The 21,578-nt window shown below is 33.5% G+C and overlaps 1 protein-coding gene across 2 annotated transcripts in view; it reads left to right on the top strand.

The window, feature by feature from the left end:
* Positions 1 to 21,578, top strand: part of FMN2 (formin 2) — a 134,135-nt gene that overhangs the window by 45,526 nt on the left and 67,031 nt on the right. For both annotated transcript variants that reach the window (XM_065729833.1, XM_065729825.1), the window contains 2 exons: positions 363 to 507; positions 7,307 to 7,394. In XM_065729833.1, coding sequence (XP_065585905.1) covers positions 363 to 507; positions 7,307 to 7,394 — 233 coding nt within the window. The remainder of the gene's footprint in view (positions 1 to 362; positions 508 to 7,306; positions 7,395 to 21,578) is intronic.

Here is a 21,578-nt window from a genome sequence, read left to right as displayed (position 1 = left end):
GACAATTCTTCTACTGTTGCTATTTAATGATTAACGTTTTCTGTTTTCAGTTTCTTCTTACCACTGTCACACAGGTGGTCTTCAGATAGCTATACATTTTCTAATTCTTTGTGATTATGTCTGCATACTTTACAAACTTATTTATATTACTGTATATGTTAAGTGGAAAATATGAGTCTGACAAATTTACCATGTGAAGGAAGAAAAGAGATATTGGGGAGAATCAACAGTATGCCTTATCATAATGCTGCTAGTAGAATTTGGGCAACAACTTGTAAACTGCTGCTATCTGATTTTCTTCATTCCACCGTTTATAATGTTAGTTTGACACTGCCCTACATAGGTCTTTTGCTTAACTTTAGAGATTCTAGTGCTTCACTTGTGTGGGAAAAAATTGAAGAGCCTTCCATAGATTATCATGAATTTGAAGAACTATTTTCTAAAACAGCTGTTAAAGAGAGGAAGAAACCTATTTCGGACACCATTACAAAAACAAAGACCAAACAAGTGAGTACTGTATTTAATTTCAGATATTTTCCAGGCTGGCTGTTACATAAAAGATTTTTGCATGCAGCTGAGTTATTTTATCTGGTTTGAAATTTTTACCATACATATATATGCTCTATAAAAATATAAGAAAAAGAGAGAATGTAAGGTGCTTCTAAAGCTGTCTGTTGAATAATGATGTCTTTATATAACTAAAACCAATTAATTATACATATATATTTTTTAAACTTTGCTTGATCCACTTAATATATAAACAGGTGCAGATATGTTGCTTGAAATTGATTCCATGCATGCAATACTTAAATGAGCAGTATATGCGTTATTCTGAAGGATTTTATAAAAGAAAGAAATAGATGTAAATTGCCATGATTTCAGAGGAAAGTGATATTTAAGAATTTAATTCCTGATTTTATACCAGCAATAATAGTTCTAAGTTTATAGTGTGTTTATATATGGTGAATATAAAGCTTATACATACTGAAAATGAAAAAACACAATCAATAAAATGTAATAATCATCAAACTGATTTTTTTTTAATAGCGTAAAAAAAAATCCACAGCGTTTATTAAATGTAAAAGAACTGAATTTGAATATGTACCTGCCTAGATAATGGCTCTATCCTTTTTGGATTTGAAATGCCCTACCAAATTTTGGTGATAGGATTGGTAATTGACTCATGATTAACATTTCAGTCTATAGAGGAGATTGTTATTGTTATTCTGTAGAACGTTAAACCATGTTTAAAATTCTTGATTATCTTTCATCTTCACTGTTCCACTTTTCTGAAATAGGATTTTTTTTTAATGTTATCACAGTACAAGCTTTTTTTAATTTCTGCATTGGGTGTGTACTGACATTTTGAAAATGTCTATGCAGATTTCAGTTTGAATATGACCTCTACACCTAATAGTTATGGATACATTGTGCCTCACATACTTTTTACTGTGCTAGTAACCTGTTGCAGGCAATAGATAATGTATTGAAGCTCTGATGGATATGGTGGGGTGTTGGGGTAAGATCTATATCTAGATGGATGGGCAGGAAAGTGCAGCTACACATTGTGTTACCTGTGTGCTGTACTAGATAGTATGAACTGGGATAGGAGGAAAGGTAACAGTACTGCTATTGTCTTGCTGTCCCACACCACATCTCCAAAGATCTAATGTATAGAGGAAGCATCAAGTTAATGAACACTAATTTTCTGAGTTTTGGTGGTGCAAGTCTCTAAACAGAACAGAAATCACAACTACTTGATTCTCTGTCATTAAGAATGGGTTGAAATAAACAGCAGTATTAAGTCAACATTGCACAGAGATTTTAATACTAGCAGTAGAAAATTTTATCTACATTTTATTTATTGTTAAGTATTCTTTCACTTCAAGAAAAATAACTGAATATGACTGATTGTTCTTAACTTCTTTGATAATAACAAGTTATATATGGCACAAATTTTCAAGAAGTTAAAGCAATCTAAATAGCTGCCATATTTTAGACCAAATATTCATGTGGGCCACCTGCATTGACAAAAGAGAATCTTGTGTACTTTTCTTCCTCCATTGATTAAACAAATGTTCTGTCAAAGAAAGAAATTACCTGCTGGAGAAGTCTGATCTGTTGCATGCTAGTACCTGAGGGAAAGAGATCAACCAATAGATAACCAAATGCGCTAGAAACAATGCAAGAAGGCATGCACAGGCTTTCATTAGAACTGCAACTTCAGCTGGCACGTGTTTCAGATGACTAAATTGTATTTTTGTGTGAATACAGTCTGGTCTTTTCATAGCATTTAAGTGAAGAAAATTTAAAGTAGAACGCAAAGTATATTACATGTATATACTCTCAGTAGTTTGGAACACAGGCCTTCATTGTGAAATTCTCTTCATTTGTACAGCAATAAACACTTGGGTAATAAAGTCCATCCATGTTAAGCAGAAGAAATGGTTATTTGGAGAAAGCATGGCTGAAATTCCTCAAGTATGTTTTTATAGAAAGAACCAAGTGCTGTTTATGTGGTTACTGCTTTGCATGGATTCTATGATAGTTATGGGTATTGTAAAGATCTTACAAATGGTGTTTCTGTAGTGATTTTTACAAGGATGTGTTATGCAAAGCAGATGTGTTCTGTCACCTGTTGAACTGCAGGAAAACACTGTAAACTAGGATCTGTAAAGCTTACTGTGCTTCTCTGCAGAAAATTTCTAGTTTGGCAATTTTTTTTCTCCTTACGTTGCTGTGTGGGTATGCTAAGTGGATGTATTTCTTTTAAACACTGGATGCAAAATGCTAACTTAAACTGGAAATAGTTGTCTGATAAAAATACTCTGATAACTTTCAAAGGCATAAAATATTTGGTTCTCTATATAAACATCTGATTTTAATAACAGGTTTTTTTTATTGTAAGCTGAAATAAAAATATATTTATAGAAGAGGCCACATTAAGGAGAGACAAAAGGTTTTAGCTAATCTGAGGAAAAAATTGATAGTTTCAGGATGGTTTAGTAGGTGAAATACTTATTTTTGCAGTAAACTACTGTTCTGCATGCTGTTTATGCTATAGACCATACAGTATATGTACCTATTTCCTTGCATACATGTATATAGACATGTATGCCATAAATATTTGTAAATGGTAACACCTTCTAAAGTGATTATTATCCATAATATTGTGGATGCTTGGATTTTTTATTTGCTTGTTTTTTGAGTCACAGATTGAGTTAATTTTACCCTTGCTAAGTATAGTTTCTAACTTTTTCCTATTAGTATGACCATCTGCAAATAGCTGAAGAAAATATAAATGAACAATTCCTTAAAAAATCGAGTTTGGCACTTGGAACTGGGTGAAGATCACATTAAAATCCATTCTATCATAATAAAATGGGAAAAAATCAAGAATTAATATATTTATGAATGCAGTTTATTTTATTCTTACTGTCTCTTATTTGGTGCTATGAAAAAAGCTGTCCTTTACTTTTCTCTGCTAATGCATATACATCAAATTCTCAGCTGCTGTAAATGTGTGCACTCACTCAATGAGAATGCCTACTTAATCTTCAAAGTCCTTTATGGGTTATATTATAGGTGGAGCTGCCATTACTACGTATTAAAGTGGTCTGGCTTTCGTTACAAGTCCATGTTGTTATAACATTGCCAAAAGTTAGCTCTTTCGGCTCCAAATTTTGTTGGAGTTTTTGTTGTTTTTCTTTCCCATGTTGGATGTCAACTTCATTTTGCCTATTTAAAAAAAAGAATACAATGTCTGTTTTTGCTTATCTATGTAGGTTCGAGAACTTGAAATACAGAAAATTTTTATCAGATGTCTTCTTTTAGCTCTGTAAAGTGTTCCTCAAATTTTGCCACTCTACAAGCGATATGAAACACCAATTTGTGTTACTCAGAAGAGACTGCGAATGTTATTCTGAAGACTTTTTTCCTAACCTTGTAATGGTAGATTGGAAAATAGGGAATATGAGGAGATTAAGATGAATAACTGTGATGGGAGTGAAGAAGTGAGATATTTACCTGTGTGACCTGGTGTAGGGAACCTGCTTTGGCAGGGGGGTTGGACTTGATGATCTCTTGAAGTCCCTTCCAACCCCTATGATTCTATGGTTCTATGATTGGTTCATATGGTTCTATGGCAGATAGAAATATAGAGTGTATCAGGTATGATTCTGCATCATCTCTATCTCAAGTAATTTCTCCCTGAAACTTATCAGGAGCTTGGAGTGGCATCAGCATGGGTGTCAGCAAATCATTTACCTCATCAAACCTATAGCATTTGATCAAGTCAGTAGATGAAAACCTGATTTTGGAGTGTCCTTTCAGCCATGTCACGTAGTTACAATATTGATTTTAGTTATGCTAATGATACTATTTTTCATAGGCTCTTTTCCATATCTTCTACAGAGAGTGTGTAATGAGTACAGTTAGTAATTATGATCTTTGGCAAATTAGTAACTGAACTGTTACCTGAATAAGAACACTTCTATTGTTTTTTGCAGCACTTTAAAAATGTGTACTTAATGATCTTTAGGAAGGCAGTCTCTTGATTAAGACCAAATACTAAAGAGTGAGGGACATTAAAAACATAGAATGTTTTCCTCTGTGGAGAATATTGGCCAGTGTGTATTGAATAGATTCAGTAGAAAAATAGTATACAATCAGAAAATCTTAATATAATCGTCAGCACAGTAGGTGGACAGAAGGGACTGAATTGAGTTCTGTGGTTTACTTTTCTACCTTTTCAACCATCATCTTAGAAACCTTCCTGATGATTGGTATTTTTGGAAAGTAATATACATTTCAAGAGCAGACCATATGTTTACAATCTATCATGTAAATGAAAGAAAAATGTTAAAGATATTCTCATATGGAAAGCCCACCATTAATCTATTGAAATTAAGATTCTAATCTCTCACTTCCACCTCAGAAAATAAATAATAGGTTACTTAAATTTCATTTTGTTTCAAAAGCCTTAGATGCAAACAAGATGCATCAATAGAAGTGTTTTGTTAATGATTTCAGCATTTTTGAATTTCTAAGTTGAACACAAAGACGCCATGGTAATAGAATACTAGGAATGAGATGCCACATAAAATGAGTATGAATTGGTAAATACAGTTAATGTCATATTCAGTTAACAGATAAAAGATTATTCACATTTATTCATTAATGAGGAAGGACATCAAGGGAAAAATAATATTCCAGAAAGGAGAATTAGTTCCCTCTGCAAATAGATGAGGGACTGTATTAAGAAGTTTTCTATACCCATATGTTTGCTCTATTAGCTATGCCATTGGCACAATTGTTTCTTACTCTCTTGTGCATTCTCCAGAGAAGAGCTGGAGTTCCACTGCCCTCAGAAACAGAAATTTTAGGGTTTTCTGAAACGTTATTTTTGTTTATACACTAGTAATGATTGTCCTGAAATTATTTATGAAATTGAATATCTCATTTGTTTTGCTTGTAAGGGTAATTTTTTTATCAGAGGCTATATTGAATGATCTTTGCTTTCTATATCTCAGTCTCTTCTTCAAGCTTCAGATAATAGTTTTGTTTTATAGGGAAATCTCATGTCTCAGTTCTATGCTTAAATGAGATCTTTGCTCCTGTTAGAAAACTCTTAGGGCAATTATGGCCTATTATGAGGACAGTGCAGTCTATCCCAGCTTTATCTTTCTAAATTACCATAGTTTTTCCTTTGAATTCAGAAAACAGAAAGACTGTTATCTTCTGTTCTGTAAAATTTTGAATTCAGACCCTCTGACTTCAGTTTTTAATACTAATACATAGTGTGTTATAGAATTGCATGTGTACTTGCTAACTTCTGACAGGTGACATTGACAGCTAGGTCTTTAAAAGTGTTATCCTGCTACACCTGATCTGTAATTCCAAGACTTTTTACTTCACAATCAGGATGCAAGATTGTCACTTCACTATGAAATTTATGAGAAAAGGGAAATACCTGACACAGTGATGGTTACAAAGGCTCAAGGAAGAATATATAAAAACAAATTTAAAAAAATTGCCTAGCGAACCGCATCCTCAGAAAACTCATTCAGCAAGCATTTGTGCATTTATCAAGCTTCTATTTCTAAGCAGTTCTAGTAGAATAGTTCTAGAAGAATAGTTCTAGTTTAGAATTTTGCTTCTCTTCATCTACCGCTCAGAGATGAACCTACAAACCAGTGTCTGAAACTTTGAGTGACAGAAGTTGTAGACCTCTTGTGGAATGCTTCAATGCATTTTAAGATGTGGACTGGATTATGATATTAACTAAAATATTTTTTAATTTCATTATATACTAATTAATACTACATTAATACTACATTCATATACTAGTTAATTACTAAATAAGTTTTCCATTGGGCTGTAGTTGAAACGGTATCTCAGTACAATGATAGAAACTTGAAAAAGTATATTCACTACTTGACTGAAATGTAAGAATAACTTGAATTTACATATCAAATTGTCTGTTTTTTTTTATCATGTAGTTCAGCATAAAATTCAGAAACCTGAGTAGATCAGCATTTAATCTCTTTCTTCTCCATAATGTTTTAGCCCTACATAGAAAACTATTGCATCTAAACTCATGTCATTTGACAGGTGAGAATCTTTTCCAGGAATTAATTGCTACTTGTAATATGAAATTTACATCCAGATGAATTAAGGTAGATAAGAGCTATGTGCAGAATACAGTCTATGAATTACTTGTTGCTTTCATGCTTGCAAGGCAAATATGTACAAAAGTGTGGTTTTTTGCTTATTTGGAAAAAAAAAATAAAAAGAGCTTTGATTTCTTTTATATTCTCTAAGTGATCAAAGAATCTACCAATATGTACACAGTTATTTTTCTTTTTAAATAAAATTCAAATTGGCACCTACTTTGTCAAACTTTCAAATAAAACACAAATTCTCACAGTTTTGGCTTACATCAAAGATGGAAATTATTGTGTGGATTTGGAAACCAAAGGAATTCGAAGATGGACATAGTCAGAATTTTTTTATGACAGCCTGTTTCATATACTTAGCAACACCAGTGTGAAATTGAAAGTGTGCATCCTAATGAAGCATGAAGTGTAGGGAAACTTTATATTGACTTTAGGTATAAGATTCAGCTAGATGACCTTTGCACTTGTGATAGATATATTCAATTGAAGCTCTCTTAAAAATAATACTTTTTGATGCATATATAAATTATTCACAGAGTACTTTTTCTTAAATTTGTTACTAGCAATGCAAAATACCTTCTAACATTTTTCACGTAGGTGAATACTAATAGATGGATTTATTTTGGCAGGTTGTCAAGTTGTTAAGTAACAAAAGATCTCAAGCTGTTGGAATATTAATGTCTAGCCTTCACTTAGACATGAGGGACATTCAGCATGGTAAGTGAATTAAATACTGTTGCATAATTATTTATCTGGAAATTGTTATTTCAGTATTTTCATCTGTTTAAAAAAAATTAAATAGCTTATCTTAAAAAATAGCAGATTACGGCATTTATTTCCACTTTTATAATATATTCTTTTTCCCCATAGTAAATAGTTCTGTTAAATGTTCACTTACAGAATTACCATCTATAGTTCTGAACATCAATTATCTAGGTGGTGTGAAATCTAGACTCTTCAATTCTTTTTAATTTATTTTTCCTGTGGGAGAAAGATTGGTGTGATGCATTGTTTATTCTAATTCAAAGATCCCAAGAGTATATCCAAAAAAATGTATTACAACACTTAATTGATTTGCTGTCTAAAGTAGTTCATGTTATAGGGGTTAGCTCAAACTGGAGTTGTTTCATCTTCAACAGCTGTTTATAATGGGAAATATTTTGGAAGGAGTGTAATACTTGTCACATTTATGCTAAGAGACAGTAGTGCAAAAAGGTGAAAAGTGGAATTGCATTTATATTCAGAGCATCCTTTATGTTTCCCAAAGGCTTTGGATAGATTTGAAGCAGATTGAACTATCCTGTGAAGTGCCAGCCTATCTATTAAATAAATGTGGTTTCAAGTATAACACAGACTTCATAAATCACAAAAACATCTAGTGAACTTTCTATGTTACGTATTTACAGCCATGCATTAAGTTTACTATTATTTGCTTAGTTCATGAAATTATTCATAAGTAGAAGCAAATTTCAGTGCACTCTGTCAGCTAATGAGTAACTCTTAATCACAAGTATAAGTTTTTATTAAACTGTTTTGATGGTTAGGAGACTTCCTCAATCTGAAGCACTTAAGATGGTAGTCATAGAGCAAGGCGCCAGTACTGGCGCCAAGAAGTACTTGGTATTTCCAAAGCTGGCAGATGTAGTTGAGTTAAGTCATAGAGCAAAATCTGAAAACAATGATATGGTCCTTTCCTTCAGTCAAATATTCAACTTGGTTTCAGTTAATAATGAGAACCTTATGAACAAAGGAGTCCGCCTAACATCTGTGTCTGTGGTAAAGCCAACACAAGTTCATTGAAAATTTGCTTGCTTAACATGCAACACTAGCAATAACATGGCATGAATGTCAGTAGTTGAAGGGGTCAAACAATACTGTGCTTAACCTTTATCCTACTACAATATGAAGTACATGTGATCATCCTAAGAGCTATGTGGAGATTTTGTATACTCCTTCAATGGTTATTGTTAAAAACTAATAGTTTATGCAAAGGAGAATTTAATAGTCCTCTTACTTCCTAGCTGTTCAGAAGTAATTGAACAAACATGAGAGAAATTTTATCTGATAGAATGACTTGTGGAAATGGTTGGAAGATCCTGGTTTTAAAAAGCGGGTTTGGTGTGTTGTTTTTTTCTTTATTTTTTAACATAACAGGGATGCAGGAAAAGCTGTGGGGAGCAGGAAATAAATTTGTGTACTGGGAGTTAAACAGGCAATATATAAATATAAATATATATATATATATATACTAAAAGCCACATTTCTCATACCAGTAACTCCATGCAGAATTTTGAGTGATCTAACCATAAAGCTTGTGGGAGAAGTTATAAAATTAAAAGCCCATTAATTTACATTTGCCTTTATGTATACTAGCTTATTAAACAAGTAAGGATTTTCTTCTCTTTTTTCTTTTGTTTTAAGCTTGCTAGCTTATCTGCTACAGTTCGAATAGCCTAAGAATGGTATCAAAATTAAAAGAAAAAAAATGAAACAAAGAAGCTGCATTAGCAGCTTAGAACTTACTAGATTCCCATTTTTCCATGTTAAGATTCAAAATATATGACAATAAATACAGCAAAAACTGTTATCAGTGTTCTTTGTCCCGTAGCCCAGGGCTTTAGTAGCCTTCTTGAGCTTTTGCGATGATTAATGCATATCACATGGCATTTAATGGAAGATCTCAAGCAACTGGAATACATAAATTCATTTTGATGATGGTGCTGATAATATCATTGTCTGCTGGTAGAATTGCATATATTTGCTCCTGTCTTGAAACTGGGTTTAGTAAGACAAACTCACAGATCTTGGCTGTTCTTTAAATATTCTTACACTGTGAAAGTAGTAGACTGTATTTGTGGTGAACTCTAGCACATCGTTGTAGTAGTGCTTTAAAGTAGGGTGTGCTGATTATTATTAATTTTTTTTTATGTTATTGTTACAGTGATTTTTTTTTATTATTCTCATTGATAAGACAGCTTTTAACTAATTTGGCTAGGGTAGAGTTGTAAGAACTGTTGATCTCCTTAAAACCACTGCCATTTTTCAGTTATTAGTATCAAAATGTGGCTCCTTCCTGTGGTTTCTCTGATTTCATACATTTTACTGACGTTTATTCCTTACAATCATCTTTCGACTATGCAAAGCATTTTATCCAAATATTTTGCTTGCTTTTATTTGATTTTTTTTAAGTGTACCACAAATCACCCTCTTTTCTAGTATTATGTTCCCACTAGAAGTATAGCTGCATTTGGCTGTGTGATACAGCTGAAGCTCAAGAAATATGACGGAAGCACATGCTTGTTTTTCCTTTATAGCTCAGATTCTTATTCTGAAAGAACTTGTACTTAAATTCCTGTAAATGGCTTTTAGTACTTCATGATGAACAGCCCTTATGTGACTTCACATTAAGCTTGTGTCTTCCTTCATTCGAGGGCTGTGTCTCTTAAATAAGAGACCTTTCAACGCAGGAAAAATAATATGAAACTGTCATTATGTTGTTCAGAACATAGCTGTTCTTCCCTCCCCAGTCAGTTCATTGTAAGGATACAGCATGACCTCTGCTGATTTTCGGCTTCTTATGGATAATAACAAGTACAGTAATAATGGAAAAAAAGATTATAATATGTGAGAGAAAAAGAGAACGAAAAATAAACTGAAGTTTCCAAGTATAAGGGAAGCAGGTTTTATATTTCATGCAGATAATGTTCACAATACTGCAGTCAGTTATAATTATTTCCAAGATGTATCTTTTGTTTAATGAAACTATTCTAATGTGAACATATCTTGTAAATGTTGAGAGTAGAAGACTGGCAAAAACTTTGAAATTGTCTTTTGAAAGTTCATATGATCTTTCCCAATTCATTAAGTTTCTCATAGCAGTGTTCACTTCAGGTGTTATGTTACCTCTGGCATGGCTGCAATTCTGTAAATATTTCTCTAAGGCTTTGTGTAATGCTTTTTGGTTGTACTGATTCTGCTGGATGTAGTTAAAAGGTTTCTGTCTCTTATGAATTCTGGATCCTCCCTCTTTATGACATCGTTTTTTAATAACTGTCATTTTTCTCCTTCTCTGAGATTCTAATAATTTAACAAAGCTACTCTGATAATTGAAAAATAAAATAAATACTGAATACGGAAGACCAAAGCTAATCTTGTTGCAGCTCTCAACTGATTGAAGGTTATATTAAAGAATTAGAGAAAAAATAATTGTAAAGAAGCAGTCAGGCTCAGCTTGTAAAGCTGCTTGTAAAAGCCTAGCCTTTTAACCCGAATCAGGCTATTTTATTGACAATTTTATTTGCTCTACTAGCAGAGGTACAGCTTTGCAGAACAGACATATTTTCTGTCCTTAATTCATAAGGCAAATGTGCGGGAAGTGAGTGAATGTTCAATGTTAGTGGACAAAACAAGTACTTATTCTTTAATATGTGAATATTAATGATAGTGGAACATAAAGTTTTAGTTCAGGTTTTTCACACTGGCACTTTGAAATTGTAGGCTGAGAATGCCTTTGTCAGAGATGAGCTGAATGGTTTTAATGGAGGAAGGGGGAAAATAACTCTCATGCTGCATTGCTTGAATGGTCAAGGTTCTAAGAGAAGATTAAGTAGAAAGCATTCAGGAAATAATAAATCATGATCTAGAAACTGACTCTATGATTAGTTTATCATATAAATGGTCCAGAGTTAATCTCACCAGTACTTATCCTCTTATCAATATATGTTTATAAGTATGATCACTTGAAGATCATAAAATTAAATTATTTGTCAAGAAAGGATCTGTTCCCAAAATGTTACTTTTTAAATAAGTTATGCTGTAAAATGTGATTGGGTTCTTTGGACATTTTCAGACTGGAAGGCAAATAAAAGCCCAAAATTTTCATTTCTGTTTGTTTAGGCTATAGACAATATACAAGATACTGAATACAAGTTCATAGAGCATTTTATATAGAGCAAGTTTGCCCTTCCTTGTTAAAGTAAATAACTGTGCAAGTTAATTCCAAAAGTAGGCATTTTAGCTGACATGGTTTATTAATTGAGAATCACAACCTGTTGAACATTTTTTTTCTTTAAGAAATATTGTACTTTGACAGCTAAAAACTTTTTAGGTAATAATTTAAATTTCCTTCTGATAGCTTTTTCCATTGTGTTTTGATACTTCCAAGGTGTCCAAGGTGCCACCAATAGAAGACATGTTAGTTGGGCATTTTTTTGTCTTGAGCAATAATACATGCTTGAATCTTCACATCGTAATGGTCAATCTTAATCCTCTGTTTCTTCCAATCTTTATTTTACCCTACTTATAGCATTTACTGCTAGATTGAAGGCTCATACATTTTATTCGCTTATAATTTACCAACCCCTATTGTGAACTTATTTTTTAAGAGAAACAACGGAATAAACAAAATAATTTTAATAAAACAGACTAAGTTAAATTTAAGTGCAACACACATATATTGTTTTAAATGTTTCTATTGCTTTGATGTTGCTACTATTCCTTAGTGTATTTACCAAGTAACTGAATGTGATTCTGACGTCCTTGTCTGGCTAGCTAGGGAGAGAGGACTTAGGAGAAAAATCGGCATTTCTAATGGATGTGATATAAAACCCAGAGCTGTGTGTAGAAAGCCTTAAAAGCCATTTCCAAGTGTTGATAGAGGAGACTGGATGTCCCTTCCAGTCCTACCCTCTGAGATTTCCTGAAGGCTATTTCTAGCGGCTAAACTTGTTCTAGCCAATAAAGGAATAGCAGCAGGAAAAAAAAGGATCTTGGTTATTCTTTAAGTATGAATGCAACACATCAGAATAATGAAGGATAAAAAATATTTCATCAACAAGAAAGGAACTGAATTTTTGTTTCTATACAACACATTATTATGGAATTGATAATTGAAAAATAAATGTATAGAACTAAAACCACTTTTCTATACTGCCAAATACACTTGAAATGAGGAAAATTATATTGAGCTTTTTAACAATACTTGAATCAGCAGAGACTAATTACTGCCACATTGGATAGTTTGGCTAATTAAAAATTTTTGTTGTTGTTAAGAACATATGAATGTAATTTAATGGAAAAGTTTTGTAAGAAATGTAAGAACTCTTAAGTGCATTGTTTGTATGTTGTTCCAGTTGAAACAGTTTATATTTTTCTTAGAAACCTGATTAACACTGAAACATGGAGAGAAATGTTTCAGAGAAGTTATTTTGGGGGAATAGAAAAATTTCACTGCTATTTCACGTTTGTGTAATGTATAGTCAGTCACTTATGAGAGAGATGGTTATGAAATTCGGCACAGAAAAGCAATAAAATGCTTGTTATGTTCATTACTGTCATTCCAAAACTGAGGGAGGAAAGGTTTTTTATTTTTATTTTTTACAGAAATACAGTAAAAGAGTTTTTCAATGGCCACATTTTTATGCATTGCTAAACTACACAACTTTTGGCATTGTGTATATTAAGAACAGCTTATTAATTCACTTAAGATCTTCCAATAATTAGTCACACATTTTTTCATTAAGTTGAAAGGTTTGGAAGAAAAGCATGCTTGCCACATCAATACACTTAACTATTTGTTTTTGCTTGCTAACTTTAAATATGAAATATATTCACATACATCCTTTCAGATCTATAAAAAATTAAATGCCTCATATGTATGTAGCAGATAAAATTTAATCTACATTCAAAGTAATTAAAATAAAGATTTAGGAAAACTCTGCAAGGTGAATTTTTTTTAAACATGAACTGAATCCATTTTTACTATGACTACCTATAGAGTTGCAACTCTATACTGTATTGGACAAAAGAAGATCTGTCTAGCTTAGTACCTGACCTCCTGTGCAGACAGCAAGAAAAAAGCAAATATAAAATTAAACCAAGATGAATGACATTAATTGCTCTTCATGTAATTCTTTAGATCTCTATTTAATCTTTTTGGCATTAGTTGTCTTTTTCCAAATTGAAAAGTTTATTTGGAATGGTTCTCATATGTGTTGTCTATTCTTCTGATTTTACTTGTCAGCAGTCTACCATTCATAGCTCTTTTCTCTCTTTAGAAATGAAGTGACTAGCTCTGCAAGTTATTTTCAGGATTTATGTGCACTGTATGCCTATACCATGGTATCATATATTCTTATTTCTGTATTGTTACTTACATTGAATATCTTTTAACTGTTGCTAATTATTGAGCTTACAATGTCAGAGAACTATGAAAAAAAAGTGCTTATTTTGACAGAGATAGCCATCATCTTCTATGTACTTCAATTTGCATTGTATTGACACAATATTTCAGAGATCCTTTTGCACGTGTTTATTATTAGCTTTAAACTAGCTAGCTTTTATATTCTGATACTATCACCTCTCGTTCATTAAAGTGTACAGGAAATAGTAAAGGTCTTAGTGGGACTTCACTCCTACAACTCTCTATTATCATCACCCATTTTCACAACTGACATTTTTAATAGCAAGGTGCTGTATTTAAACCAAGTTATTTATGTATCCCATGACAACATAATTGTTTTCTAAAGCCTTAGATAAGAAAGGTTTCTGCAAATCCAGTATCAGTCTAATCACTCTAATCTAGGCATTTTTTGATTCTGCTAGAGGAGTACTGTTCTAAGTGATGTTTATAAGCATCCACTACCAAATGACAGACAATCTTTCTAATTACATTGTGTTTCTCTGTATATTTAAAGAACCTGTTCTTCCATATAATACAAAGACTCTTTGCAGGCACAAAATTCAGACTGGTTTGTAATTTTCAGCATCATCTCTGGAATCATCTTGAAACTTGTTTGAAAGCATATTTGTATTTTCTGAAACAAGTTCAATTTGAGACAGAGCCCAAAATGCATCTCTTGAGAAGTGTAGATCTTGTATGAGAACACCTTAGATCTTTTCTGGGGGTAGTGAATCCTATCACAAATAATTTTTTAATCTGTTTTTATTGTCCTTTTGTGCTGTTTTTATAGCCTGATTATTCTCATGCCGAACAGTTCCCTGTCAGGCTTCCTACATCAGATGTATTTGAAAGCAGTTTTATTACCAACGTTATGCATTTGGCATGTTGTGTTTAGACCTTTTTGTTCTTGTCCAATTTACACTGAGCTTATGAGACTTCTTGTTTTTCTATTTTCTTTGGCCGATTTCCACATTTTGAGAGTGTTATTTTCTTACAGGTGGCCTCCATGCTCTTCTGTTTAATCATGTATGCACTTTGGAAGCCTAGAGATACTGGGGATATGGGAAGATGAGGAAAAGTCTGTGTGCTTTAATTTTATTAATTTTTTTTTCTCTGAAACTTATAATGTCTGTAAGCTTCATCGTGACCTGCAAGCTTCTTACCCTACTAACTGACTTCCTCCCGTAACATCTACTTTTTTTGGTGTTATTTTTATAATATTTTCTGTGTCCCTTAAATAGAGTGCTTTTAAGATTGTTTTGTGGTGTCTTCAGCTGTCTCATACGCTACTTAGAAGTAAATCAAATGTTGTTTCCACTCTTTTGGTATTTCTGCCTACTTTCTTTGAGTAGCAATTGCCATGTCCTAAAATTTAGCTTCTGTATGTCTCATAAATATATTTAACAGATTAGATTTTCTGCTGTTATATAATATGCAAGATACAAAATATGTCTGTTAGCATGTAATTATGAGCATGCTTCCTGAGTGGCACATAATAGGGTTCTAGCTGTGCTATCTATAGATGGCCATAGACTTCCTCAGCAGGGAAAGTGGCGCATCTGTTTCAACTGATTGCTTTATCTTAATTGATTCATGCTTTCTTCAGTAGTAACTAGTTACAGTACTATATGCAACCTTATGACCATGACACTGATCATTTTCCTTCTGATACGTTTGGAAACAGCCATTGTATCCATCACTTGATTAAAAACTGCCCCATGGCAAGCATAAGTCTGGAGACTATACTGCTATGTAGTTGTCCAGGACCTGACTTCAGCCTGGCTTATTTTGGCTTTCCCTCCTCCCCCAGAATCTTGCTCTCATCCCTCCCTCAGCAGAGCACCGTTCCCCCCAGGCTTTCGTTTTCTTCCAACACGCCGCTGCCGGCGAGCGCCCGGCTCCGCGCTTCTGGCACCAGGTGGCAACAGCGGCCCGCGGCGGCTCTCAGCGCGGGGTCGGCTCGGGGTTCGGCCGCGCGGCGGCTCCGTGCTATTTCCAGCTGTGCCGGGGGTCCTGACTGTCGGTGAGCTCTAGAAAAAGGTTCCAGGTGCAAGGAGGAGGGAGGATGACGAAAAGATAGGGCAGAGACGTGTTTGCCGTGTTTGTTCATCCCTGGTTGGCGGAGTAAGATGCAGTGCAGGGGAAGCTGTGATTAAATGTTAGAAAATCTTTTTTTCTTTTTATTTTTTATTTTATTATTATTATTATTTTGTGATGAAACATTTGGCACGTGCTGCTGAGCTTATGTTCCCCAAAGCACCTGGATTTCTCTTGCTTGTTTCTCTTCTTTCTTGTGTTCTGTCAGGACCCTTCCTCCCAGTATTTGAAGGGAGTATATAAACAGGAAAGGGAACGGCTTATAAGGGTGAATAGAGATGAGATAGGACAAGGGGGAATGGTCTTAAACTGAGACAGGCGAGGTTTAGGTTAGAGATTAGGAGGAAGTTTTTCACACAGAGGATGGTGACACACTGGAACAGGTTGCCCAAGATGGTTGTGGATGCCCCATCCCTGGAGGCATTCAAAACCAGGCTCGGTGTGGCTCTGGTCCAGTGGCTGGTGACCCTGCACATAGCAGGGGGTTGAAACTAGATGATCAGTTTGGTCCTTTTCAACCCAGGCCATTCTGTGATGTTCTATGATAATGAAAGATTGAGATTTTTTTCTGTTCTTCTGTTGTTCCAAAGGAAACCTCCACGTTCCATTTCTGTGTAATGTGTTTTACGTTTTTAGTGAAGCTATGAATAGCTGTAGTTACAAATAGCTTTAGTTACTTAGATAATATTGATCAATAGCCTTGAACTGAGTACTTTTTGTAGTCTTAAAGTCCTTAGAAGTCTAAATCTAGTGATGACACTGACTTGAATACAGCTCTAAATACCCCTGGGGAAACACATGGACTTTTCTTGATATTTTTGTTTTCCACATGTATTTGGATTTGTTGAAATTCCAGTCCACGTTTCCTTGAATTTTTTAATACCAACTCTTGAGATACACTTTGGAGCATAGAAAAAGATAGAACTTAAACAATAAATGCTTGTCCTTCTGCCCTCAGTTATCACGTTGTTGTGATTTGAATTAGTAAAGACATGTCATTTTCTACCTAGCCAAAAATCTTGTGCTATTTTCATAATCATACCATACTTAGAACATGGACTAAATATCACGAGATCATTATGTCATTTTTTAGCATCTGTAGCTCTTTAGTATTGTAACTTCAGAAGGTCTGGAGAAAGGCTTAGTATCCGTTAGGACAATGAAGGCCACAGTATTTATGCAGGCTTCAGATTGAGCTGACATGGAATATGCCAGGCTACATCTGAACTCCTTCCTGCTGTGCCAAAAATAAATTTTTTACTTAATGTAGAGAAGAAAGTATTTTAGTGAGATCCTACCGTCTGATAAACAGAAAGGAAAATCTGCTTTTGAAAGGAAACCTCTGCTCATAATTCTTGAACAGCAACAACAACAACAAAGTTCCACGTGATCACCCCTAGCATATTTACAACAGCTGTAAGCAAATGAAGGTTTGCCTCATTTCTGAATCCCTGAAATTTTCCATGTAGAATTTTCTAACTAGCTATACTACTACAACTCTATTATCACACACAACTGCTAGCTAACCATAAGAATGGAAAGCTTTGCTTCTGTATGTAAGTGACTGTATATCCTCATGGCTAAATGAGCTTCCATAAATTTATCTTGTGACTCACTAAAGGTAGCAAAATTCTTTGCATACTATGTAAAAAGGGGTTAGGTTTGCAAGCTTCAGAGAAAGCTAATGGAAAACTTAAGAAAGAACTGGTGAAATGGCAAATAAACAGTTCAGCTCTAGACTTTCAGAGTTTGAAAGAGCATTCTGAGCACTTAATCTTGTTACTAAATAAGTCACATAACACTGCCTGCTAATTTCTTGCTCAGGCCATTAGACTGTACAAATATGAATGTTCTAACAGTATAAATGATCTTGAGTTCCAGCTGAAATTCTGACCCTGCAACCTTTTTCTTTCATTGAAGTCGCTGATAGTTTTGCCACTGACTTTGGAGAGTCTAAGGTTTCATGCAAATAGCTTAAGTGATGGATAAGGCAATGCATTTTGTGAAACAGTACTCAAAAGGTTAATTTCCTCTACTTTATCACTTAAACTATAACTTGGAAAGTGAAGTTTTCAGATTAACTTACAGATGTCCTTCATTTTTTTTTCCTTTTTTTCATCAGTGAAATTATGAAGTTCATCTAGTTTCTAATCTGTCTCTTGCAGCATACAGGGAATAATCAGGTTGCCATTAAACAGAAGTTATTGAGACTTCAGGTTATTCTTAGTTGCTGTCCACCAGCTAGACCTATATCGAAATATTGTTTTGACTTTTAGTCACTCCTCGAGACAAAACTCTTAAGTTAGACATTCATAGTACTTATTGATAGCATAATCAGAACAATTCTTTGTGCAAGTCTGAGTCCGCTTAGGGAAGAACAGCTCTCTCATTTACATCACATGGACATCGCTGAGGATTAACAACCATTTTCAACATATTTCTTTTCAGTGTTAGATATATTTAGTAACAGTGAACAAAGGGTGCAGATCTGTGAAAAGACACAGTTAACTGTGGAAAGATAAGTCTCCTTTTCATAGTGTTTCATGAGCCATTACATTTTAAGGTATATATGTTTGGCAGCTTTTACCTGCATTAGCATTGACACTTGAGTGATTTAATGCAAATTTAATCTAACTTGCTGCCTGTACACACCTGGGTCTTTATTAATTTTATTCTAATTGTGGATAAGTTGGAAGAGAACAAAAACCCTAAAATTATGTGAGCTACTTAATATAGGTTGTACTTCTCTTGGACAAGTCTATTTTTTGAATCCACCCAACAAATTTTACCAAATAAATGTGCAAAATGCTCTGTAGCTAGGGTTACTATTGTCATTATTATGAGGTAAGAGTTGTCGTCACTTCATCTTAAACAAATGTATTATCAAAAAATTAAGAGCTTCATGGTAGGTTAGAAGAATGATTAAAGGTGGGATGTGTATAGTGAAAGGATTAGGGATTATTCAAATGTTCGTAGGGTCACAGTAAAGCAACATATTTCAAAGATCCTATAACAAAAAATTAATGCCCTTCTATTGATTATGATAAGAATAAGAAATAATTAAAATACTGCAACTATAAAAATAATATAAATTAATTCTTAACTTTGCAGTGATGTAAACCTAGGATTCATCTTTTCTATTAAACCTATGGGTTGAACCTGCATAAATATCTTCCTTTGCATCTTATGTTTTCTTTGCCTTGATCATTTGAAATGAGCTTTCTGAAACACGAAGTAAGCTAGCCTATTTGGACTAGTCTTCTCAGTGAGCTGTGGCTTTGTTTACCTTGAGCTACTCTTATGCAAGATGGAATTAATTCACAAGCCAGCAAATACAAATTACAAAAAAAAAAAAAAAAAGTTATCACAAGTATTGAAGTAGCTTGAATCCAGAATTGTTGAAATTCTTTGTGTTCCAAACAAATCTTGCTAGTTTCTTCCAACTGTACTCAGTAAGAAATGCTATCTTGTTCTGTAAAGACTGACATGTATATGTGTATTAATAGCCTTGATTACACCAGCAACACTAGTATCACTTTTAGCCTGTGAACGCACTGACAAAATGCAATTGAAGTAGAGATCAAAAAGCAGTAAAGCTTAGAGATCTTAGAAAAAAAATAAAAAAAAGTCAAATAATAACTAATTTTATTTCATTCAACTCACAAATATGATTCTGTAAATTATCTGCAGATAGATTAATAGGCAATGTCAAAACTGCATTTGATTTCTTTTCTGTGGCTTGTTTTTATAATGTATGTATCATAAACATCCCAAAGATATACTCTTCAGATATCCTGTCTGGCAGTCTCCCTCCTGTGGTATGATCAATAGGAATGTCAAATTTTCACTTGAGAATCTTGAAATTGAACAGTTATGGTACAACATACTACCATAAGTAGATGGTAGTATATTGAACTATATAACTATAAATTTCAAATATACACTGCTACCCGATGCTGAAGTAAAACTCCAATTAGTATTGTATTTTTATAACTATAAATGTATTTACCATAACAGAATTTCTTGCATGCATATTATATTCATATCTCTGTATTGATTTTATATAATGATCTCATTCATTAAACATTTTTAAAAATACATTTAAGGGACAGGAAGTCTTTCTAGAAAAAAGCAAAACCCTATTGTAAGCATCAAGTACAGTGTTTTAAAATAATCTATTAAATTATGTCATTTGTATTTGTGTACCATAGTAAACCTTAAGTAATGTTTTGGATTCACTGTGGCAATTCTTTCCGGTTTGTTGAAAGTTCAGAATCCTGCCAGTCAATCTTGCACTTCAAAATTTACTCCCTGAAGACCAGACCTTGGCAGGTTTTTGAGACTGTTTGCTCTTCCATCCACTGTAGTTTAAAATAAGCATAATCTAGTAAAAATACCAGTCTCTTCTTAGTCTTCCTATGTGCTATGCCCATGTTTTTTTCACCTGCCTAATTTAAACAAATCTTATCTAAACAATTAAGATAAGCATAGAAGTGTACTCTCAATAGTCAAATCAGCAAACCTCTCAAAACCAGAACTGAAATACAATCTCTCTAAATTAAACAGTCTACAATGGCAATCATGTTTGCATTTAAACATCTTATTCTGAAAGGATTACAGCATTGCTCTCTTTTTTTTTTCCTGCCTAGACAAGAAGGCGACATACTGAGTCAAACAAAATATATTTGTTCTTTAAGAACTAAGCTTGTACAGTTTTTGTAAACAAAATATATAGGTATATGAAGTCAGACTTCACATGATCACTAAATCTGTCCGTAATGTTACAGGCAACTGTTTGAAAAGAATGTAATGTAACTGTTTACAAAACTGTACATAGTTAATATATTTTGTTATATCTCGGTCCTTATATGTATGTGTGTGTGTAGATTATATATATATATATGTAATCTATCGATTAAAAAAAAATGACATGTATTTATAACAGAAGAATCAATGCAGAAAAAAAGATACCAAAGATTACTCTTTAATAGAGACTTCTATGTCTGTTACACCAAATCTTGAAAGTGCCTATTTTTGTTTAATTCTTGTTTTATTACTTTCTAGAAATATTATATAACTAAATTCAAGTTCTTGATGGCATTTAAGCATTTTCAGTTCCTCAAAACCATCTTGAAGCAAGAGCCCAGATTAATCCATGTCTTCTGCCTGGAAACTTGTATACTATTCCAGCTTCAGACATAAACTTTAGAATGAAGTGAATTACTACCATAGGAATACTGTGCAAGCAGTTCAAAGTGCTTTTTCTTACCTCTGATTCGTGACATGTGTACTTGTGTTGAAGATCTAGCCTGTACTGTGCTATGTGCACTTAATTTTCATTCTGAAAAGATGAGAGTATTTGCAAACAAAAATATCACAAAGTTACCTAGAATAAGGAGGTAGGTGAGAAATTGTTTTCTTTTATGCTAACTTCATCTGGTGTAGCGAATCACCCATTGTAAACATCATCCTACCCATTATCAACAGGGCTATTTCTTCAAGTTTTGCGAGTCTGGATGTTCTTGTTCAAAAATTTTTATTTCACTTAATTTCTGAGAATCTTTAAAAGATTTTTTAGCTGTTATCCTTGTTTGTTATGCTGTAGTGTGAATGCCCCATTAGCT

Source organism: Cyrtonyx montezumae, unplaced genomic scaffold, assembly GCF_038088225.1.
Source record: "Cyrtonyx montezumae isolate F1298 unplaced genomic scaffold, pur_monq_1.0 scaffold_0, whole genome shotgun sequence".
In the NCBI taxonomy this organism is placed as follows: domain Eukaryota; kingdom Metazoa; phylum Chordata; class Aves; order Galliformes; family Odontophoridae; genus Cyrtonyx; species Cyrtonyx montezumae.
Note: the sequence above shows the minus strand (reverse complement) of the source record. Positions and strands in the feature narration are given on the sequence as shown.